Source organism: Aquila chrysaetos (assembly GCF_900496995.4).
Source record: "Aquila chrysaetos chrysaetos chromosome W unlocalized genomic scaffold, bAquChr1.4 W_unloc_2, whole genome shotgun sequence".
Classification (NCBI taxonomy): Eukaryota; Metazoa; Chordata; class Aves; order Accipitriformes; family Accipitridae; genus Aquila; species Aquila chrysaetos.
This window is the reverse complement of record NW_024470322.1, coordinates 3,630,820-3,655,981: the sequence shown is the minus strand read 5'-3', so window position 1 is coordinate 3,655,981 and position 25,162 is coordinate 3,630,820. Positions and strand designations below refer to the sequence as shown.

Here is a 25,162-nt window from a genome sequence, read left to right as displayed (position 1 = left end):
TATTCTCATAATCATCCATTCTCAAATAGAATAGGGAAGTGTAACAAAGCTCAATTTATGGTAGAAAACTAAAGTAACGGAATGAATCAGAGAACTCATGCCTCATTTCTCAATTTCCAAGATTGCTTCCTATATGCATTTGTCTTAAGAAATTCTTCCTGGCATTATCCAGATTACCTAGTTTGAGCCTTCATGTAACACAGACATAGGAATTTGTGAAAGTATTAAATCTTGATGTTAAAGTTTCCTTTTATGACATCAAAGCCTTTGTGCCCCCAGAAAATAGTTGAGGCTGTGACCATCCATAATTTAAAGGTTGATATTTCAGGTAGGAATTTATATATATATTTAATCTCTGCTTTTTTGATCCTTTTATTTAAGAAGCTATTTTACAATATCTTACTTCTCTTTCAGGACCTTACTTTTAAGAATATTAAAAGTAATCTTTTAGTAACCCTAGAAAATGGGCCTTAGACCCAGTAGCAGATGCAAGGATTCTCCAGCACTCAATGAGATTACTTTTGGAAGTCTGGCTCATGCAACTGAGGCGCCAATAATTTCCAGACATAATATCATATATTACAAACACACCAGGGAGAAATATCCAAATAACTAATGCGGGAAAAATTGAACACAAGTTTCTTACTGATCTCCATTTATAAAACAATGACAACATGGGGAAACAACAACTGCTGTGAAGAAATTGCATGTTTTAAACAACTGAGGTATTTTTCATGGTTCTTTCAGCACATTATTTCATCAGATTCAGGAATGAACTTTAACCATGGTAGTGTCACAGACAAATCTGTTCTGAATGTTGGTTGAGAGCAGATTTACTTGCTTTGTCTGTGCATAACACTGATTCCAACCTGGTCTTTGTGGCTCATTGTGATTGCTAGTGAAAAAACGCACAAGTGCTAAATAACCAGGTTCTCTCTTTTTGCCTACTTACCTACTAACCAGGTTCTCTCTTCAGCCTACTTCTGTGTTACAAGATCTACATCTTAAAAAGCATAAAGCACAAGAACGCTGTTCTAGTATTGAAATTTTGAAGAAAAACAGGGTTGGATTGGGTTTGTTTTTTAAGTTATTCTCTTGTAAACCAGAGCGTAGCACAAAGCTGAAAGTCTTCTACACTGAACTTTTAACATGAAAGTCTCACTGATAGAGAGAATAAATTTGATGTCCAGTTTAAGTCACTTAACAGTAGTAAACACAACTTCAATTCTTTTAAATACAAATAGACAACAGACAGTATTTTTAAGTAAACAAAGGAAATTGTAATGCTTTATATTTTAACATGACTTTCTGTGAGTGGAAACTTCAACAAATATCTGCCATTGATGCTCTTACCTGTGGATGATTCTTCCAAACCTCGTATACAACTCTCAGGACATGGAGTTTCCCCTCATCACTTTCAGCAAGTACTTTGAATACTTCGTGAAACCTTTAAAGAAATATAAGTAGTCAATGGAGGGGTCAGGATCAGGGCAATGAAGCAGGAGACACATAGTAAGTGGTTTAGATGGTCCCAACATTTTCTTTTGGCCAATCTGCAACAATTCTGGAAAGGCTACCCCCTGACAAATAGAACTGTCCTGAGTTTAAAAGGTTGCAGAGACAAGACAACTCCTAAAAGCAATGTAACCCCGCCTCAGGGACAAACTTACTCCTCAAAGCTAGGCTACAGTTCTCATGCTTTTAAATGCAGGAGAGAACTCTGCTGCTCGGTGTGCTTATCTGTATGCAGGCAGAGTGAAATTTGCTGCTTTTTGTGCCTTGGACTTTGCCTATTGATAGGTGTTTCCACAACCGTAGACCATTATTCAATCTCCCCCCTACTGAGGAAAGCACTGAGAGCATCTACTTCAGTAGAGTTAAGCTGACTCCTATGTCAGTATTCACAGCCCAGTTTATGTAACGTAGCTATAAAGTTTAAATGGCTCTTTTTGACCTTATGGATATCACTGTTGATATGCAGCAGTGAAACCACTATAGCTCTGAATACACAGAGTCCTGCTTCTTATGTTACTGACTGTAGGCTAGTGACCATCGTTTGTTATAAACCATCATCATAAATCTTCCATGTGCAGACAAAAATCAAGCTGTTATATTCGTAAAGTATATAAAGTTGTATAAATAGGAAAATAATTCAGTAAGACACATGGCCACCTCTTTCCTACTGAGAGACTTTAACAGCATCAAGTATGCAGTGTCAAAAATAAGTTATTTTCATCTCATTTTGCTTAAACAGTTGCAGTAAATCCTCTAGAAGTTAAAGCATGTCTTTAAAAGCATGCACTCCAAAAATATTCTAGAATAAATTTTATATTGCTTAGGTATATTTAAGAAGTTGTGGGTTGATTTTTTTTAATTTTTTTTTTATAAAAAAACCAAAACCACCGACTTAACTGATTTTGAGTCATACTGGTTGTTGCAACACACTGTAGAAGACATGATACTGTCATGGGAGGTATGCAGTCACTCAACATGAAGCAATATCACTTGCTCCTCAGGACACTCAGCAAATGATTAATTTTAAAATGAACTAATCTACCAGCTGTTCCTTCTCTGTGATGCTCCAAAGTACATTATGCTTGTGAACTCACAGATAGAGCCAGCCAAAGGGGTTTAGGAAAGGTTCCCCCCATGCATATGCTATATGGCTTTGTACATTTAAATATGCATCAGTCTTTGGAATACAGAATACACAGCAAAGAAACAAACCACCTGATCCACTCTAAGGTGACTTCCCAGCACTTCAGCTACTAGTAGCATAATGTGCTGTTGGACAGTTAAGGAAGAATAGGTAAGGCTTGATATGAGAGAAAAAAAAGCAAGGCAAACTACAGTAAGTACATTTTAAAGCCAGCTGCAGCAGTACTCCTCTCCCATTATTCTTTGGGGTCTTCTAAACATAAAATTCATTAGCATCACAAAGCAGTCAAGCACTTGCAAGCACCTCCAGGACAGGCAATAAGCTATCTGCTGCACTGTGACCATTTTCAGCTCCAACTTTTCTTCCAGTCAGGTAACAGCTCTTTGTCTCATGGACTTTGTAAGTCTAAATAAAGTTCAGTAATGCAAATGACACCGAAAACAGAGAACCCATGGCTTGAGCAATAACTTTCCTCTTTCAAAGGAAAGTATAGACTGCCTCATTTGTTTGATTTAGAAACTATCATAAAGAGGATGTAATAGATTTGCAAGTAGCTAATCCGGACACTAGCTAGGATATTTTTCATTACACAGTGGGTGTTTCTCAAGACTTTGCAATAGTATGCAGAAAGAATCATAACACACCACACCTGTTAGATTACTTAAGACTTCCTATTAACTCTCTTTATATTTTAGGTAGATTAAGTTTTCAGAATTAGGAGTCACATACAGAAATATCTACACACTTAATGAGTTGATGAACTGCCACACAAATGATCTCCCCCGTTTGTTTTGTTTTGTTTTTTTAAACCAACTAACCTGCATGTTATTGATCGATTTAAACACAACAGCACAACCCAACAGCAGTATGCTTGTGCAGGCAACTAACTCATAGCACAATACCTTTTGTTAGTAACAAAAGCGAGGTGAGAGCTGGGTTGAAGGACATCTTTGCAGGCTACAATGAAGGGTACAAGGGGATTTATTTCTGCTCAATTTCAGGAGTAACATTTGCATTTGAGAGCACTACAAAGATTTTTGGGTTTTTATTTCAATAACAGACATTTACAACATTCTCCACTGCACAGATGTACATTTCCTCTCACACTATCTGCCAACATTAAACTCCAGGAAAGACCTAATTGCTTCTGTGCAGTGACTGAGTACCAAACAGTCTCTATTTTAGAACCCCTACAGGGCTACTGGTAGAATCATAGACATTCAAGGATGTACTCAGTCATGCTCAGGTGAAGAACACTGATATGCCCAGATGTGACAACAGGAAAACCCCAAATTGATATGTACCTTTATACTTGCAAGAGACTTAAAGTAGACAGAATCCTCACCCTAACGCAATCAACATGCTTAAGATGTGTATGGTCTTGTTAATAACTCCATTCAGCTATGTAACCTAGTTTTCACATTACCTTCCTTTTAGTAGTGTTACTGCTTCTGGCCAAAACACATCATCACATCACATTGTGCAGCATCTAAAATGTTACTGAAACCTGTAGATGAGTTATTTTATCAGGCACTTCACTGTCAGAATGAAATGGTTCTGTAAGCCCCAAAATAATGCACATACCACACTTACTTAGCCAGAGCACTGAAGGAGTGGCTGAAAGACTTCGCAGCTAGATGGAGCAGAGTCTGTACAAAAACTTCTATTTTCAAAGGATTGAAGGTGAATCCTTCATCTGCAAGTTATTTAAAGTTAAAACAATAAGTACTTCAAGTAGAGGTTTTAAGTTGCTCTAGAATCTTTAAAGATAATTTTTGTAAAAAGAATTAAAACAATAAATTAAGTTTCAGCGACTGGATTTTGCAAGGCTGAACAGGGAGTTAGTAAATATATTCTAAAAGGTGCAGATCTTGGGACTTCCATCTGTCATGGAGAAAACATGTAGAAATAGTTCCAGGTTAATGAGAAATAGCAACAGAGAGACAGCTATGCTAGTGGCATCTAACAGCACTGATGGAGAGAAGCAGGGAATAACAGCTGAAGATGCTGCAGAAGTCTGCATTGGGTTGGAGACAAGGCAGGCCATAGAGCATGGGAAAGGGGGAATGGATGAGAAGAGAGGAAGCTGCAGATGATTATAATACAGAGGTTGGGTATTTGTAATGGTTGGGGAAGGGGGGCACCGATTGTGCATAGGGGATGTGGGACACTTGAGGTGAATGGTTCTGAATCCCCTGGACACTGCTGTAGACCTGCTGGCAACAACGGGTAAAAAAAAGAACATCAATTACTATGTGGTCTTTATAGCAAATCAAGGAAAACAATACTGGCTCTCAAGCAAAAAAAGGCTCACTGCTGCTCTGTGCCTGAATAACAGAACACTTACAAGTATTGCAGTATTACCCAAACTGTCCCTATGTTTTAAAGATCACTCCTCAAACCCGTAGCTCACACTCCTTTCAGACCCCAAGAGCACATTGGCTTTGGAAATCGAGCATTAGGTGTGGCTGGACCAACAGCAAAGCTGGAAAGAACTTGAGCAAAGTCCTACTGTGAGAATGCCAGTTTCATTTAGATCTAGGGAAAGCTAAGATAGCCAGGGTGCTACCTTTAACTGCTATGGGACTATATCAACAGGAAGCAAGCTCTTAAGTAGGGCAAAGGCACTGGATCTTCAGGACAAAGCTGACACCATGAAATGAGCTCTAATGCTGAAGGCAAAGGAAAACATTAAAAATCCTTCATGCCACCTCTGTGGATAATTAGCAGAACCCACATCAAGGGCCAGGTTGCTTCTATTAACTAGAACAGACCTGTCTCTGTACATGACAAGAACAGAAGAAACACTGACAACTGTATGTTACTTCCATTTATTGTTAAACTGAAACCAACTATTAGAAAGGAAAGCATACAGTTCAATTAGCAGCAGAAACCATAACTACAGGACAGCAAAATGGTTTAGATGCAAAACTAATGATAACCTTGCAATGCCTAATATCAGATGTCCTTACCATCGTCATCATCCTTATTTGGATTAGGCACATCTTTTAAAATGCTGAAGATTTCATCGTTACTGGCCTTATTTTTAATTGCAATTGTTAAACAGAGTGCTACAGTATACCCAGGAAGAGACCCTAAATGAAAACAGAAAGTTCATATAATCCTTTTCAAGTCTAGGATGGAATGAATATTTTTACATCAGCATGTTTCTCAGAGAAGCATGTACACTTCCCAGCTACCCCCAAAACTTGCTGCTCCCAATACCACTGTCTAAATGACCATTCCATAAAATTCATCAACTGGTTTCCTATTCTTCACAAATTCAAGCCCTTTTCTAGCACCTTCAGAGTTGAGGGGGGAATAACCCCCCTGATTAAAACTCCATTCTAATTTCCATCAGTTTCTTGAAAATACAATACTTACCTGCATTTTCTCACTTATCTCTGCCTTTGATAATGACAGATCCTTCACATGATTTGCTGCCTCTCTGCTTGCGTCATTAAACCAAATTTGTTCAGTAAAATCTTTTATTGTTAAGTGCCCCATTCATTCAAAAACAAGTCCATATTATCTTTTGCTACATTCATTTCTGCCCGAATAATGGAAATAAATGAAATTTTCTTTTTTTTAGACTCCTGGCAAACCAAAGCAATTCTGTAGCACCTAGACTGCAGTCACCTCAGCATGATTTAACCTCATACAGCTAGACTTTTTTATTTTTTAAAAAATGGTTCAAATTAGAAAGATCCAGACATAGCACTAGATCAAAATCAAGCATATTTATTTCAGCTGAGTTCCCCTTTATGAAGTTAAGTGACTTGACACTCAAGCTAGGACATTCCCTTGCTTTGAAACAATTTGCTTGGAATTGAAGTTTCAGTAACTGAAATACTTACTATTGCTTTCATCTCCATATTTGTAAATACACACTGGGTTTGCAGGACTGAGGACAGAAAAGCTTGGAGGAACAATGTCTATTATTCGCTGATGGTAGGAAAGCCTACAAAAGTAAGTTTCACAGCAGTAGAATTATAACGGCATATCATCATCAGGGCTGACTGAACTCGCTGATTTAAAGTATTTTTCCTATTTTTTAATTTGGACTGTGCAAAAAAAAATAAAATCAAAACATTTACTCAATGCAATGGTAGTTCCTGACAGATAGCAAGAGCTAACTTAATCAAAACTTTCTAGTAGATGCTTAATACTAGAATTTCATCCTGACACAAGACTAAGATGCTACGGGGACAACTGGTAAAATACTGGTATTAAAAGCGCATGGGGGGGGGAAGAAAAATAAAAAAGATTAAACCAAATGCCTTCATTTTACCTTCTATCTTTCTTACCTTACAAACACTGAAATCCTCTACTAAATTCGCAGTAAAATCAAAAGGAGCCACAAACAAAATGAAATCTTCTTGCAGCACAACAATTTCACACTTCGTATACCCCCCCCCATTTCCACAATCATTAGCCCACCCCTGACAGCTGTTGTGCTTTTGCAGCTTCTTTTTAAGGTCCATGAGAAATGGAGATGCCCAGAACAATCAAGATACTTATTTATCTTAAACTAGGGATATAATAAACCCCCCTATTCCTGTGAATAACCACTGTTTTCCAGCAAATTACCTGAACTCTTTTTCCTTCCCTGCCTGCCCTATTATCAACTCTTTTTACCTATTCCCAAGCAGAAAAAGTAAAGCCACCTTACTTTGTACCTAGAAGGATGTCACCTCCACTTGCTCCACCTATTTGTCCCCCAGTCCACTAGGAAAAGCAGTGCCCTACAACAGATACACTAGAACAAAACTGAGCAAGACAACAGAACAGACTTTATCTAAAAAAGTTAACTGAGAAAATACGTATGCTTAATACAAGAGCCACATTAAAAGGAATACATCATTACCTGGAAGCAATGGCCAAACTTCAATTTAACGTAACTACAAAAGCAAGACATTTGGAAGTCTTACTTACCTCATGCATTTTTCCAAAACCTCTCTCACAAATTTGGATTTAGGCTTCTCAAGGTCCTGAGTAAGACAGTCTGACCTAACAAAGGAAAAAACAAACAAACAAAAACAACCCAAAAAACCCCACACACAATCATTTCTAATAAATGTATTTGTGTTCTAATCTGTTTTGGTCTGATACAACAGGTAGGGAACATTCACTGGATAATCACAATTCATAAAATCATTCAGGTTGGAAAGAATCTCAGGAGGCTACATACACCAACTTCCTGCTCAAAGCATGGTCAACAATGAATTCAAACCAGATCACTCAGGGTTTTGTCCAATCAGTTCTGAAAACCTCCAAGGATGGAGATGCCACAACCTCTCTGGGCCCCTGCTCTAGTGCTTATCCTCACAATGAAATATTTTGCTTTATATTCAGATGGAACCTCCCCTGTTTGAATTTATGGCCACTGTCTCTCATCCTCCTGTCATGCACCTCAGTAAGGAGACTGGCCCCATCCTCTCAGTAACCTCCTTGTAGGTATTAGAAGGCTGCTATTAGGTCCCTCTGAAGCCTTCTTTTCTCCAGGCTGAACAAGCACAGTTCTCAACCTCTCCTCATAGAGCATGTGCTGCAGCCCCCTGACCAGCTTGGTGGCCCTCTGATTAACTCCCACCAGTTTCTCAATGTCTGTCTTGTATTGGGGGGGCCAAAACTGGACACAGTACTCTAGATGAGGTCTAACAAGTGCCAAGTAAAGGGGAATAATCACTTCCCTCAATCTACTGGATGCACTCCTGTTGACACTGCCTAGGACACTGTTTGGCCTTTGTCACTGGCAAGTCACACTACTGGCTTTTGTTTAGCCTATTGTCCAGCAGGATCCCCAAGTCCTTTTCAGCAGAGCTGCTTCCCAGCCAGTCAGTCCCCCACCTGCATCATTGCAGGGGGTTAGTTCATTCCAAGTACAGGACTCTGCATTTGTCCTTGAAGAATTTTGGGAGGTTCCTCTCAGGCCATTTCTCCAGCCTGAATAGGTCCCTCTGAATGACAGCCCTATCCTCAAGCATATCAACTGCACCCCCAAATGTAATGTTGTCTGCAAGCTTGATGAGGGTGCATTCTGTCTCCTCCAGGTCATTGATAAAGATCTTAAACAGGACAGGTCCCAGGATTGACCCCTATAGTACTCCACTTGTAACCAGGCTCCAGGTAGAGTACAAACCATTAACCACTACCCTCTGAGCCTGACAAACCAGACAGGTTTTCATCCATCTAGACCATAACAATCCAATTTGGATACAAGGATTCTGTAGGAGACCATGTAAAAAGCTTTTCTAAAGTCAAGGTGGATGACATTCACTGCTCTCCCCTCATCCACAAATTTAGTCCTTTCATACAAGGCGATGAGGTTGGTCAGGCATAATTTACCCTTGGTAAACCCATACTGACTGTTCCCAGTCACCTTCTTATCCCTTGTGCTCAGAAATGCGTTCCAAGAGGACTCGCTCCATGATTTTCCCAGGGACCAAAGTGAGACTGACAGGCTTATAGTTCCACAGATTGTTCTGTTGGCCTTTTTTGAAAATGAGTGCAACATTTACCTTTCTCTAATTATCAGGGACCTCTCCTGATCTACACAGCCTTTCAAAGACAATAGAGGGCAGCTTCACAATGAAATTGGCCAGCTCTCCCAGCACCCTCAGGTGCATCCCATCTGGTCCCATGAATTTGTATGGGTTGAGATTTCTCAAGAGATTCCCAACTTGATCCTCTTCCACTACTGGTAATTCTTCTCCTCCTTGAACACTATCTCTAAGTACAGAGACTCAGGAGACCATGTCTGTGAAGACTGAGGCAAAAGAGGCATTGAGTACCTTAGCTATCTCTGTTGTCACTAAATCACCTGCCCCATTCAGCTGCAGGCCTGCATTTTTCTTGTTTATTCTTTTACTGATAATGTAGCAGCAGAAGCTCTCATTGCCCTTTATGTCCTTTGCAAATCTCAATTCAAGTTGAGCTTTGGCTTTCCTAATACCATCCCTGCATGCCCAGGCAATATTTCTAAATTCCTCCTTTGTAGACTGTCCTTGCTTCCACCTCCTGTGCACATCCTTTTGCATTGGACCTCAGTTACGATCTCCCTGATTAGCCAAGCTGGCCTACTTGGTTTCCTGAGTATCAGGATAGACCATTCATGTACTTGGAGGAGGGTGTCCTTAAAGACCTGGTAGCTCTTTGGAGTTCCTTTGCCCTTCAGAGCTGTCTCTCATGGGATCCTCCCTACCAGTTCCCTGAATAAGACCACATCTGCTTTCCTGAAGTCTAGGGTCTGTACTCTGCTACTCTCCTTCCTCACTCCCCTCAGGATCTTGAGCTCCACTATTGCATGGTCACTACAGCCAAGGCTGCCGCTGATTATCACATCCTCAACCAGTTCTTTCTTGTTAGTGAATAGCAGATTCAGCTGTGTGTCACTCCTGGTTGGCCCATCCAGTACCTGTGTCAAGAAGTTATTCCTGACACCCTCCAAAAATCTCCTTGACTACTTGCATCCCTCTGTGTTGCCCTTCCAGCAGATGTCAGGGAGGTTTAAGTCCTCCATAAAGAACAGGGTCTGTGATCCAGAGAATTCCTCCAGTTGTTTAAAGATGACTGATCACTTTCTAACCCTGATCAGGTAGTTTGTAACTCCCACTGTGATGTCACCCTCACTGGCCTCTCCTCCCATCTTGACCAACAAGCTCTCAATCAGCCTGTTGCCCATTCCATAGAAGAGGTCTATGTATTCAATCTGGTCCTTCACATAGAGGGCAACTCCCCTCCTCTTCTTCCCTGCCTGTCTTTTTTGAAGAGTCTGAATCCATCCATTACAGAACTGTGGTTATATGAACTCTCCCACCACAACTCAGCTACTCATCGCAGTTCTTCATCTGCACAGAGCTCTAGCACTTTGTTTCCCAGGCTGTGTGCATTTGTGCACAGGCACTTGAAGGGGGCCCTTTCATCCTGCTTTATCCTTCCAAGTGCTTTCTCGTTTCCATCACCTCGCCCCATGTACTTTCCACCCCATTTTCCATTCCCTCATGTCACTTCATGGTATGAACTTCATCACCCAACATACCTAGTTGAAAGCCATTCTCACCAGGTTGGCAAGCCTGTTGGCAAAGATGCTCTTGCCTCACCTTGTCAGATGGATCCTGGCTCTCCTTAGCAATCCTTATTCCTCAGAGGGACCCACAGTCATAAAAACCAAAGTGCTGCCTGCAACACCAGCCATGCAGCCAGCTGTTAACTCACAAAATGCATCCACTCCTCATGTAGGCTTGAGAATACCACTCGTGTCCTTCACCTTTGTCCCCAGAGCTCTGTAGTTACTCTCGATATATTCCAGGTCTCCCCTGGCAGTGTTATTGGTGCCCACATGGATGAGCAGCAAGAGGTAATAGTCCAAGGGCCAGACAAGTCTTAACAGTCTCTCCACAACCATCCTTGATATGGGCCCTTAGCAAAAAACAAACCTTCCATGACAGCACGTCTGGTCAGCAGATGGGTGCCTCCATCCCCTGCAGAAAGGGATCTCCAACCATTATCATCCACTGCTTCCTCCTGGTGCTAATACACAATTCATGCCCAGCTGGCTCTGAAGCCTCCTTTACAGAGCCTATTCCTCTGCATTAGTTATTACAGGGCTGTACTGATCCTATAAGTTCAGATCTAAGGGCAGAGAAGGAGCCTTTCTCCTGCTCCAGAAGTTAGAAGTCTCCAGCCTCTCCCATCTTGGCTATCTCCATCCACCACTGGTTTAAGTGTAGCTTCTTGCTGTCCCTTCCTCCTTGCACTATGTGGCTCAGGCTCTGGTCTTTGGAAGGTCTCTGCGCAGATCCTGTTGATCCGTTTGCCTTCCCTAATACTACAACAGCCTGCTCACCTCCTTACACAGCTCCTTTACCTGGCAACTGTGCTTTTTGACCAGAGCACACCTCCCACAAGCAAAACCACCACTACCTCCTGCTTCAGGCAATTCCTGCAGCCCCAGACCTTGACAGTGACATTCTTCCTCTAAAGCTCCATATGGAACAAGGCTTTTAATTTATCAGGGGTGTTGTTTCCAACCAGTGCTGGGGACAGAGCCCTGTGGCACATCACCACCATTGCTGTACAGCCCCACACTGTCTGGAGCTCCCTGGTGTGCTGACTGCCCTGCTAACTGCTTCTGTTTTCTGTACTCCGGGAGCTGCATTTCTGCTTACCAGCTAAACAGGCATCACCCACAGCAGCTGACCAGCAGATTACTCCCTAGTCAGCAAACTGTTTTAGACTTTCATGTTTTACAGTGTACACAATTTGAAGATAAGGAGCCAGTCTATCACTATTTCCTTATTGGCCATTAGCAATCTTAGGAATCCCTTCTTCATAAGGTAACTTTTTGAATGGCTTCTCCGAAAAATTAAAGCAGTGTTTGCTCTGTGGGTTAGACTGCTTTCCTGAGGAAACAAAGCTTGTATGATTTCACTATGTTCCTCCCTCCAAACAATTTTTGGGTTCTTAGCTGATATTAAATACATTTCAGAGAAAGAGAAGTCTCAGAGACAGTTATATTCTTAAAAGTTTTGTGAAAACTGGCAGCTTGGTAGAGAGATATCCACATCTGTTCCCAACAAGGGGAATGCAGGCAATGAAAAAACAGCTATTTGGAGGCTCCCACTTGGTCAGTCAACATAAACTTGATAAGCAGCAAACATACAACTCCTAATTGGCACAACGCAGGGGACATAAGTAAATCTGAAGTAATGCATCACATACAGGGCTGCACCCCTCTTCCCAGGGACACCTAGGCACGTTGGCTATGGGATGCAGGTATGGTAGCAGGCTGCAGAAGTTAGACTGTAGGGAGGACTAAGCCCCCAAGTAATCTTTCTTTATATGTGGGAGCAGGACAGGATGGGAGAAAGCAGAAGGCATGGTACCTGGAATACAAGGCTTTGGGAAAGCTATGGTTAGGCACTGAGGGGGTGCAGGGAGCTCCTGCTAGAAGCCAAAAGATTAAGATTCAGGGGGAGGGTGGGGGGTGTCATGTTAGGATGGCACTCAGAGAGTGAGGTTACACATATGAATGCAGGGAGCCAAAGGGAAGGAGAGTCAAGGCAAATTACTGATAAGTAGGAGAACCCTTCTGAAAAGCTTGCAAACAACTGACTGAGGCGATAAGGACAAAAATCTACAAGCAAATCAGGTTTCCACTGTTTACAGAACACAGTACTGCTTGGATATTCATTACAGAAAACTGGGATTGTTTTTATAGTGACTAAAGGTTACCAACCTTGTCTACCAAGTAATGGTAGTAAACAGGTGTGGGGGGAGGGGTCAAAAGTGTTAGTGGAAAACAGTTAACAAAACCACTATGTTGTGACATTTGCTGGATAAGTTTGAAGGTTTAAGTTCTGATGGGAGACAGAGACTGACTTACCAATCTTCCCAGCTCCAACGGAACTGAAAGTTACTCAGGTGGTGGGAAAACCAGTTAATAAACCTTTTTTAAAAGAAAGCTCTATTAAATACCAGAACTGCAAAGAAAAACAACAAACAAAAAAAAATCCCCACAAACCTCCTAATTGACAAGTAGAATATATCTATAAGAAAATCTCAAAGATAAGCCCAAACTCTCCAATCTGTAGTCATTAATGCATTAAACAGACATTGATGTTGACTCATACAAAAAGACTGAATTGAGAGTCAAAAGCCAGCCTTTATGGATGAATGTGCAGTCTCTCTTGTTCTGGTGCGTATACGAGACTAATGACTTACTAAAATAAGCAGTGAAAAAAAACTTAGTGCAAGTCTACAGGTTTTTACATTTTTGCACAGTAATTTTAGTTCTACATAATGCAGACCACTCAAACCACAGAAACACCACTGCTCTTTTCCAGCTAGCCAACCTTCCCATAAACCCACTTCCAACCCTTTCCTTCCTCAGGCCAATAGGGAGGAGAAAGTAGTACATAACAGAAGGGAGTATGGATGTGGAAGAGTTGTCATAGTTTTTATAGCTGCACTGTATAGCTAATCACACTAGTGACTTGAAGGAAAGAGTTTCTGGGGGAAGAAAGGCAAGGTCAGTCCATCCCTTACCTTCTCTTCAGATGGCTCAAGTCTAGAGCCCCAAAAACATTTTGTACAGAACCAAACTGTTTATCAAGGATTTCAGATGATCCTTTTAAAAAAATACATCAATATCCAATGCACAAGAAAAATGAGAAACATTTTCTGTTGTCCCCAAAATATATACTTACCTGTCTATACATGTAGTATTCATTGTATCCAAGCGCATGTAAAGCATTTCTGTGGCTTGTGCAAGCTGAAAGTTTCTTATTAAAGTTAACAGAGAAGCATTTGAAATCGTAAGTTACTCTCAATTTTTCAGAGATGATTTCATCAACTCTCTACTGACAGCTCTCTGTCTCTATATCATGACTTACCCCATTTTGAAAAGGCCACAGGAATAAATAAATAATGAAGCATGCAGTTTTCTCCAATAAGTAACATCTATTCTCTAATCCAAGTCTGGGTTTCTTCCATTAATTATAGCGAGACCATTAGCTGCTTTTACTGGAAGCCAGAATCCCCACCATGAGACAACAAAAACTGCACATTAATGATATGAATGGACATCAACCTTGTTATGGACCACATTTTTATGATCTCACAGTTTTAGCTTCACATGCTCCTGTTGCTGCCTAATCAACGGACCATCTTTGCTCATCATTAACAGCTCAAGAAAGTACGTCCACACTGGCCTGACCCAAAGACCATGGCCAGCCAACCCTGATCCTTTGTTGCTGCATCCCTATTGATACTTAGTGCAAGCAGGTTCCCAAAATTTTAGGGATAGTCTCAGTGAGAGTTTAGACTATGTGGTTACAATCACTGGGTGATTTCAAGCAGTAGAATAAAAATTTGGGAATGGAATTACCAGTAGGTATGTCTGTTAGTCCTCCATTCTCAGCAACTAGCTCAGACACAATCTAAAACTACAATGAAAAGGGGCCAATGCAACACTCAGAATTAGCTAGGAGCTGATACTTCCTTCCTCACCATTAGCTACTCTCTGACCTGAGAGATTATTATTGACTTTATGAATACTCCTAGTCCATTTCAGTGCAAACTCAAACAGGTTAATTTAAACTATCTACTACACTTTGCAATGAAATGGACTAGGAGCACTCATACTGCTGTTACAACAAAAGATTTAAAAAATTAATAATTTCCTTTCCTTTTCCAGGTTTTAATGTGACTATAACCATGCCACAAGCTGCCCTGATGTAAAAACAGGGCTCAGAATCATGCAATTTATTTATTCCATCCCTTGGATACAAGAGGGCTCCTCAAAAAGATCTGAGGAAGAATCGGAACAAGGTCTCTCAGTTTGCCTGGTCTGCAAGCTAAAGAACAAGCTTAGATTTGAATGCAGGCTTTACTTATGACTGTTGAGCTGTGTTATTCCTTCATGTGAACAGTGTTATTGGCAAAGTTTCATACAGCTAAATACGGGAATATTACTGCTGACATTTATTGCTATTCCATCTTGTACAGAACAAAAGAAAAAAATACTCCATTTTAAAAAGGCTCTTTAGCAGCATGAAAAGGATACAACTTGTGGTAAAGAGCCAGGCTGGAGTTTGCACAGTTCAATGAGGAGTGCTGTGTACATAACCTCAATATGTGGTGGAGATGGAAGCTGAAACAATTCTGCAAATATTACCTATGTGGGAGAAAAGCACAGAATCAGAACACAGTCAGACTCAGTCTGCACAGTCCTGAACTTGAGAACAGCAATGCACACATTCAGCAATTATATACCAAAACAAGGCCCATTTTATTTTGTCAAACTCATTTTCTGGGAATAAGAGAGGAACTTCAAAAGATAGTGCAAACCCTTCAACATACTAATACAAGCCTCCTTAATTACCCCTATAATTTTAGATTAATGCCATGCATAAGACTAGCATTATGCAAAAATTCTGTTATGTCTAGTAAATACAACAAACAGTGTAGAAATGCGCACTGAGTTATAGCATGAGCTAACGCAATATTATAGCAGAATCTGAGGAAGGAAGGAAGGAAGCGAGCAAGCTAACTGAATTTATCTGCTCCTGACCTAGGAAAGTATTAAATGAAAGATAAGCATTTAACATGAAAAAACAGTTGCGTGAAAGTGACATCTGTACCTTTCTTATAGCACTGCATTTACTTTACTCCCACCTAAAAAGTTATATAAGTGTATTTGCATGTCCGTTAGGCAAAAAACTGCTCCTATCCCCAGGCTATCTGAAAGATCAGGGCACTGATGACATACCCAGACTCTGTAAAGCTTAAGTTCTACGTTCAGTTAAGTTCTAAGTTCTTATGTTGTTTTGATACTTTGGTTTGACAGACACCAATAATACCAAAACATACATCTATGTGGAACTATTAAGAAAAAGAGGCCACACTTCAGAGATTTTCACACAGACTACAGAGTAGTTACAGAGTAGTATGGAGAACTCTGGGCTTGGCATTATGAACTTTAAAGACATGAGGTCCCACAGGTGATTAATCCTTTCAGTCACCACTACAAGTGGGTTTATTTGAAAAGGGATAGACTGCTTTCAGTTTATATTTACTTCTGCCTTGCAAATAAAGAAAAGTGTTGTTTCAACATTTAGAAAATATTAGTTAGGCTAAATTATATCTATTGCTTTGTGTTCATCTGTAAAGCAAGGGAAATCTCTTAGAGATGTTTATTATATTGTAGTTGAAGGCAATGTATTATCAGCTTGACAGGCCTTACAAGGAAATAGCAATGAGCAAAAGGAATACAAGGCTGCAGAATTCATGTTAAAGTTTAAAATGCTGCAGGTCTGTTGAAAACATTTGTAGACAAGAAATAAAGTTAGTATTCCAAAATAAATTCAAATACTTGGGAGGGAAACCAAGGAAATTAGCAGTTATGCTCAAACAGATTTTATACCAGATTTCCATTTCTTCTCAGTAAAAGGACAGGCAAGGAAGGAGAGATGAGGGGGTTAGCCTCTACGTAAAAAAAATAAAATGGATTGACTGCACAGAGCTGTCTTTGAAAGACAGCGATGAACAGGTTGAGAGCTTATGGGTGAAAATTAGAGGCCAAGCCAACAAAGGAAACCTCGTGGTTGGTGTTTACTACAGGCTGCCCGATCAAGGGGAGGATGTTGACTAAGCGTTCTTCAACTACAGGAAGCATCACACTCGCAGGCTCTGATCCTGCTGGGGGACTTCAACCACGCTGACATCTGCTGGAAAAGCAGCGCAGCAAGCTGCAAGCAGTCTAGGAGACTCTTGGAGAACATCAAGGATAATTTCTTAACCATAGAATGGTTTGGGTTTGAAGGGGCCTTTAGAGATCATCTAGTCCAACCCCCCCGCCCCTTTATATAATATATAAAGTCCCCTTTATGTATTGAAAGGCCACAATAAGGTCTCCCCGGAGCCTTCTCTTCTCCAGGCTGAACAACCCCAACTCTCTCAGCCCGTCTTCATAGGAGAGGTGTTCCAGCCCTCTGACCATTTTCGTGGCCCTCCTCTGGACCCGCTCAAACAGGTCCATGTCTTTCTTGTGCTGGGGGCTCCAGAGCTGGATGCGGTACTCCAGGTGGGGTCTCACGAGAGCGGAGTAGAGGGGGAGAATCACCACCCTCAACCTGCTGGCAATGCTTCTTTTTATGCAGCCGGCTTTTTTAGTGCCGGCTCATGTCCAATTTTTCATCCACCAGTACCCCAAGTCCTTCTCCACAGGGCTGGTGATAGACAGCGAACTTCCAGTTGTTTAATGAATCAGTGCATGGGACCCCCTGGGAAACTGCCCTCAGGGATAAAGGAGCAGAAGGGACCTGGCAGCTCTTTAAGGACGTTTTTCTTGGAGCACAAGAGCTCTAAATTCCCATATGTAAGAAATCAGGCAAGGAAGGCAGGAGACCAGCATAGCTGAATAAGGACCTCCTGGTCGAGCTGAAGTGCAAGAAGGAAATGCATAGGCAGTGGAAGCGGGGACATGCGTCCTGGGAAGAATATAGGGATGCTGCCCGGGTGTGCAGGGATGGGATCAGGAAAGCTAAGGCACAGCTGGAGCTGAATTTGGCAAGGGATGTGAAGAATCATAAGGAGGGCTTCTACAGGTGCGTTGGCCAGAAAAGGAAGATTAAAGAAAATGTACCCGCCCTGATAAATAAGACGGGAGATCTAGTGACAACCGACATGGAGAAGGCTGAGGTACTCAATGACTTTTTTCCTCCCTTCTCACTGGCAATCACTGTTCCCACATCTCTCAAGTCCCTGAACCTCAAGGCAGGGACTGAGGGAACAAAGTCCTTCCCATCGTAGGAAAAGATCAGGTTCAAGACCACCTGAGGAACCTGAACGTACATAAGTCCATCAGACCCAAGAGAGGTCTGGGAGTCAGCCTCACCTCTGTGCCCGGTAAGATCATGGAGCAGATCCTCCTGGAAGACATGTCAAAGCATATGGAAGACAGGGAGGTGATTTGAGAAAGCCAACATGGCTTCACCAAGAGTAAATCGTGCCTGACTACTCTAGTGGCCTTCTACGATGGAGTGACTGCATCAGTGGATAAGGGAAGAGCAACTGATGCCCTCTACCTGGACTTCTGTAAGGCCTTTGACACGGTCCCCCACAACATTCTTACTGCTGAATTGGAGAGATATGGATTTGATGGATGGACTGTTAGATGGATAAGGAACTGGCTGGATAGCCACGCCCAAAGAGTCACAGTCAATGCCTCACTGTCCAAATAGAAACCAGTAACGAGTGGTGTCCCTTAGGGGTCCATACTGGGACTGATACTCTTTAATATCTTCATTAATGACATAGCTAGTGGGATTGAGTGCACCCTCAGCAAGTTTGCGGATGACACCAAGCTGTGTGGTGCAGTTGATACTCTAGAGGGAAGGGATGCCATCCAGAGGGACCTTGACAGGCTGGAGAAGCGGGCCTGTGCAATCCTCACGAAGTTCCACAAGGCCAAGTGCAAGGTCCTGCACCTGGGTCAGGGCAATCCCCAATAACAGTACAGACTGGGTGATGAATGGATTGAGAGCAGTCCTGCAGAGAAGGACTTGGGGATACTGGTGGACAAAAAGCTGGACATGAGCCAGCAGTGTGCGCTTGCAGCCCGGAAAGGCAATCGTATCCTGGGCTGCATGAAAAGAAGTGTGGCCAGCAGGTTGATGGAGGTGATTCTGCCCCTCTACTCCACTCTTGTGAGACCCCACCTGGAGTACTGCGTCCAGCTTTGGGGTCCTCAGTATAAGAAAGACATGGACCTGTTAGAGTGGGTCCAGAGGAGGGCCACGAAAATGGTCAGAGGGCTGGAACATCACTCCTCTGAGGAAAGGCTGAACAACCTGAAAGGCAGGTTGTTCAGCCTGGAGAAGGCTCCAGGGAGACCTTATTGCGGCCTTTCAATAGATAAAGGGGGCTTATAAGAAAGATGGAGAGAGACTTTTTACCAAAGCCTGTAGTGACAGGACAAGGGGCAATAGTTTAAACTGAAAGAGGGTACGTTTAGATTAGATATTAGGAAGAAATTCTTTACGATGAGGGTGGTAAGACACTGGAAAACAGGCTGCCCAGAGAAGTTGTGGATGCCCCATCCCTGAAAGCGTTCACGGTCAGGTTGGATGGGGCTTTGAGCAACCTGATCAAATGAAAGATGTGTCTGCCCATTGCAGGGGGGTTGGACTAGATGATCTTTAAAGGTCCCTTCCAACTCAAACCATTCTATGATTCTAAGAATTTCATCTATATGAACTTTGGTTATTTTCAGATTTGATGAGTTTCTGAATCAAATAATTTTTCAAGGCCTTTAAGTAGTCTGTTTAATAATGATGTGCGATAACTGTTTTTGGAAGTAATGTGCAACTGAGCATAAAGTAATATTCTGTAAAACAGTTGCACAAACACCTGAAGTTTTATGGTCCCTGAAAGTACTTAGATGTTAACAGCAGAAAAACTTTACTAACTCTAAGATTTCTCTTGACTGAACTTGGAGTACAGAAAGTGTCTCAAGCTGACCAAAACTAAGTTTCAGGGCATTCAGAATATTTGGGGTTTTGTTGCAAAGTTGAATTGTTAATCCCATCTTGATTAAGGTAAGCATTCCACAATCTTATGACTTCTTGCAATTAGCTCTGAATTTCATTTCCAGTTACACTTTTTTAAGTTTTTCACATGACTATTTGCTGTTATTATGGCAATCACTTTTTATCTTTTAACTTTAGACAGGAGTTTTTGAAGCAAGTTTTATACAGCTCTGCATCTTGTTAGCAGTCCGCTGAAAGGAGGCAGCAAGAGGAAAACTACATTCCTAATCCCATATATATTTATGGTTATTTAAAATCCTCCAACTTGAAGGAGAAAACATACCACTATTTCACAACAAATGCCTTTCAGGGGCATTGGTATACAATTCATCCAAGTGACTTTGAAGATCACTAAAAAAAGACTAACTTAAGTAACATTTATTCACAAGATCTTTTAAGTGCAGTCATCTCCAAGACACTCTAGCACACTGGAGTGATTAACACAGAGAAACATTCAAGAACAGCTTGAGAAATACCACGACTTGGAATGCTGTTGCACCATAAGATCCTGATTCCCAAACAAGGCTCCTAAACATCACATAAATAAATTAATAACAATAGTAATAATAATAATAATTAATAATAATAGTTGAATTTATTATCATTATCTAACCTGTTCAAAGCCATTGCACTTCAAGTCAACAGGATAAGACTGCAGACTCCTGAGTCATACTGTAATTTAATAGATCCATCATGGAGTTAATTGGGGTTTGTTACTTTGGAAATAAAGAGGTTATCTGTAAAACACATACCTCTACTATGTGGTAGTTCAAGGGGATCTTATTATTTCCTGGATAGCTCAACAACTGTGCAGCACTGTAAGTTAACAGATGCATTTAGTTTAAACTGAAACACAGCAAAAATGATGTAGATACTAAACAGACATGAAATATTTAATTCTTTGCAAGAGTTTACCCTTATGAAGCAGGTAAAATAAGCAGACCTCAAGGACTGAAATCGTCTATTTATCCACAGAACACATACAAAAAACCTGGCGCAAGCTCTTAGCAGTACCTGAACCATGGTTCGGAGAAACACATTTCATCTCCATACCCAAGCAATGCTTAAAGACAGACTGCTAAACAAAACACACAGTTTTACATAAACCCTCACAGTGACCTGCGATGCTGTCATCTGTCCACTAAAGGACAAACTACATTGGTATATCAGGAAAAATAATTTAAAAAAAAATCCAAACAATAGATTTGCTTTCCAGTCATTCTCAACCCATCAAACTAATGGGCTACAGAAGACATAATAGTGTTACAAATGAATTGATTAAAAGATACAGCATCACCCATTATTTATAAAAAGCAAAAAATGCTATTTTTCAAATTTTAGCTCTCTAGCACTTCTTATAACCTCCCTCTAGTCTTACTTTCTTTGGAGAAATAAAGAAGTCCCCTCCATTAACTTCAACAGCACTGGATTTCTAGTCTCTGCCGAGTCAAAAAGCTGTAACCAAAAACCTACAACACATATCCGCACCAAAAACACTATTCCTGCCTAATTCTTGCACAGTATACCAAGTTTGCTGGCTCTTACTTGGGAGCACAAGAGAGCTAAATATCTGTGGTAAATTATCTGGGTTACCAGTTACACATATCAGATATTATTTCAGCAGAAATGAAGAAATCTAACTGGACTGTTGCCTGGCAGCAAAAAGAATTGCAAGAGAAGTGTTAAGATTGGCCTCAATGGAAAATTAATAGGAATGTCTGGGTGTGAAAGCACCAGAAAGAAGAGAGGGAAGGAAGGCCCTGAGTACATCCCCCCCCCCCCCCCGGTTTTGTTGCTGGACTGTGGTGGGTTAGCCTTGGCTAACAGCCAACACCACACACACACCCTGCTCCACCCCACCCCCAGCTGCTCACTCACCCCCCTCTCCCACAAGATGGGGAGAAAACCAAAGGAAGATGAAAAGACTCATGGATCAAGATAATGACAGTTTAATAGGGAGAGCAAAAGCTGCACATGCAAGCAAAGCAAAATAAGGATTTCATTCGCTACTTCCCATTGGCAGGAGGATGCCCAGCCGCTTCCTGGAAAGCGGAGCCTTAGCATATGTAATGGCTGCTTGGGGAAAACAAACACCATAACCATGAACGTCTCCCCCTTCCTCCTCCTTTTCCCAAACTTTTATTGCTGAGCACAATGTCATATGGTACGGACTATCCCTTTGGTCGGTTGGGGTCAGCTGTCCTGGCTGTGTCCCCTCCCAGCCTCTTGCCTACCCCCAGCCTACTTGCTGAGGGGGCAGTAACAGAGAAGGCCTTGACGCTGTGCAAGCACTGCTCAGCAATAGCTAAAACATTGGTGTGTTATCAACACTATTTTGGTCACAAATCCAAAGCACAGCACCATACAGACTGCTATGAAGAAAATTAACTCCATCCCAGCCAGACCCATTACGTGGCCTTAAAATAATGACTTAGAAGAATGCTCAGCAGAGGTTCCCCCCAACCTTTTTTCCCTGGGAGCTGCTTTTAAGCTGAGGTTCTTGCACCTGGCCCTGCATGAGCTACACTGCAGTTGTGTTGCGGCTATGCCTACACCTGAGCTTTTACCTCCCCGATTCTGACCCACTGACTCGACCTCAGCCCTGCCTCATCACTACAGACTTGCCTGGTGATCACCGGACTGTGCTTGACCCTGGTTATCGTCACGGACCCGCTCTGCTCTTGATTGGGTCCTGAGGGACTGCACCCTGCCAGTGCGGCCACTGCCCTGCCTGTGCTGGGGTCACCCTCGGCTCCCCTTTCCTTGCAGGGCACCCTACCCTTGTGGCTCCCTGACAGGCTATAAGAGCATATGTTAATGTCACCTAGATTTACAGGTCATCAAGATCCTAGCACACCTCTACCTGCAACTTATCAGGATACCAAACTTGGGGAAAGGAAGGGCAGCCTAAAAGAAGTGATAGCCCACATCCAGACTAAAAGATTCAATCCATTAAGAGATAATGGTGGGAAGATAGAAGAGGGTAGGAGCCATAAGACACACAGATAAGGAGATACAGAACAGAAACAGTGAGCAAATCCTACTGACTCTCAGAGGTGTCCAACACAGGATAGAAAGACAAAAGATTGCAACTACTTGTCAACTCCTTAAGCATACAAAAAGGCCCCAAACCAACACACAGCTGCCAAATGAAGAACAACCCAGGAGACATAAGGAGGACTCAGTAGCTGGTGGGAATCCCTTGTCCTTGTCAATTCAAGTCATCTTGAACAGATTACCTAGATACAGCCATCTTGGTGCCCAACTGCTGGACAGACCACTTGGGACTCACTCATGTTTTGATGCCTGAGAGGGTGAGCGTGAATGAGCTTTACTTCAGTTTTATTTTAAAATTAAACCATCTTCCCTCCCCATAAGGTCTCTCATTGAGATTTGCTACATTGTTGCAACATCATTTCCTACAGCTGCATAGAACTTTAAATAATAAACTTTGTTGACACTGTACTGGCTTCCATGCAGACCTAGCTCAATTATCTCTTCCATATAATTACAAAAAAGAGGAAAAAAGAATGGGATGAAGAAGAAGCAGGAGCAACAGGAAACTTCCAGACAGAGCCAGTTCAACACTCGCTGTGCTTGTGCTGGAAAGCACGGTACAAACACGTTGAGAGTCTCTGCAGCACTGCAAAGAGTGGGTCTGTGCCATCCTCTGTAGAGAAATCCTGGATAATCCAGGATGCAATCATCAGGGTGCCTCAGCCCTACTGAATTACACGAACAATCCATGATCAGGATACTCCAGCCTCACATTATTCCAGATAACAGTGTCAACCATAGTTCACTGAACACTTCAGGAAATGCTGAATTTCAAACTTTTACTTAAATGTTGTTGGGCTTTGAAGGTCCCTGATGTTAGGGGAAGCCATGATTGTATATAAACAGTGCCGGGAACCCATAACAATAAGCAGCATCCTACCAAGTCTTTCTCTCTTTCCAGTGGGATTTGATGATGCAGTGGAGGTTTTCTTCTATTACAAATCTTTCAACAGAATGACTGCCAGGCATGACAGGGCCCTATTAAAATGGAATCAAGATTGATGAAAGATCACTGTAGAGAAACACAGTTTTTTTAATACGCGCACACATACACATATATATATAAATAAAAGTAAAACTTGACGGATTGAATTAGGCACTCATGGAGATTTAACATCAGCAAGTTTTAGAGTCAACAGCTAAAAGACAGGCTTCAAACTTCAGTACAAAGTTACCAAATACAACATTATCATAAGATTTTGGATTTTTGTACCAGATTTGTACATGAATCATGTAAAAATCTTATAAACAAATAGCCAGCTATGATTTCAACTGCACCCATATTTACAATGAAACAGTTTTGGTGCTGTTTATAGTTTGTTAATTTCACGTACAAGATTTAAGTACTTCTATATTTAGGCAGCTGGGACCATGCTAAACAATTGACGTTTTGCACCTTCTGCTTCTTCAAGTTACACAGAATTATTATACATCGGGAGTGTATTAATACACACTTCATCTTTTCCAGTTACAGCACAGATCAGAGTGATCTGGGAACTGACAACGCAGCCTGCTCTAGTTGCAAAGTGAAAACATTGCAGCTTTATAATCATCTCAGTGTTCTGTCTTTATGCTGGTTATAAAAGCATAGTTTAATAGCTAGCTTAACAAACATGCTTTACTTCATAATTAGTCCACAGCGTGGCTTAGTTGTATATTCACTGTCTGTTACTATGCATCAGCTGATGCAAGAACTCAAGCTGCAAGAACTTGATTGCATACCAGTACCTTATTATCCTTTACAGCCTTGTAAAACTAGACCCAAAGCATCACAAACCCACATTTATATAGCAAGTGCAATACTTGCAAAATCTCACTGTAAAACTAAAGAACTATCAAGGTATAAAGCATGCAAGAGTGAGTATAGGCCATACTGGTAGAGGAGTGGTGTTGCATGTTAAAGGGAGCACAGATGCAAATCAGATCAACAAGCTAAACATGTAAATAAGTAACAGAACCCTGACGGATTGAAATTCCAGGCCTAAACAGGGAAAAGATGTAGTATTTGACTACGTGAATGACGGTGACAGCAACACAGGCTATAACATGCCAAGTAAAAAATACACTACTGCATTTTTTCATTTTACATACTTAGCTTCAAAAAGGGTGTTATGAATAGAAGCTAAAAGGGGCAGCTAAAAAGTTCCATTTTTGAGGGTGGCACAGAGACTATTTAAAGTTACTGCGCAGCAAATGCATACTATTTGCTGAGAGAGACTTGCAAAGAGGCAAAAAGGAAATCAGACGTGCTAAACAGTAGTACAAGAGAGGTTAGCAAAAGGAATCCTGAAAGCTGAAGTTGTGTCTAGATGAAGACATGCCAACAAGTGATTACCCACCGAAGAGTTCACGG

General features: G+C 41.5%; 1 protein-coding gene across 7 annotated transcripts in view; it reads right to left on the bottom strand.

The window, feature by feature from the left end:
- LOC121232948 (nuclear cap-binding protein subunit 1-like) overlaps positions 1-25,162 on the bottom strand; it is a 56,417-nt gene that overhangs the window by 19,365 nt on the left and 11,890 nt on the right. For 5 of the 7 annotated variants that reach the window (XM_041121477.1, XM_041121479.1, XM_041121478.1 and 2 more), the window contains 10 exons: positions 23,690-23,787; positions 20,505-20,568; positions 15,228-15,338; positions 13,870-13,934; positions 13,047-13,109; positions 7,595-7,669; positions 6,517-6,620; positions 5,632-5,754; positions 4,253-4,355; positions 1,354-1,447 (listed from right to left, as the gene is read on the bottom strand). In XM_041121477.1, the coding sequence (XP_040977411.1) occupies positions 1,354-1,447; positions 4,253-4,355; positions 5,632-5,754; positions 6,517-6,620; positions 7,595-7,669; positions 13,047-13,109; positions 13,870-13,934; positions 15,228-15,338; positions 20,505-20,568; positions 23,690-23,787 (900 nt within the window). Of the gene's footprint in view, positions 1-1,353; positions 1,448-4,252; positions 4,356-5,631; positions 5,755-6,516; positions 6,621-7,594; positions 7,670-13,046; positions 13,110-13,869; positions 13,935-15,227; positions 15,339-20,504; positions 20,569-21,766; positions 22,006-23,689; positions 23,788-25,162 lie in introns of those variants that run through there. The other 2 variants (XM_041121482.1, XM_041121483.1) reach the window with 2 other exon arrangements.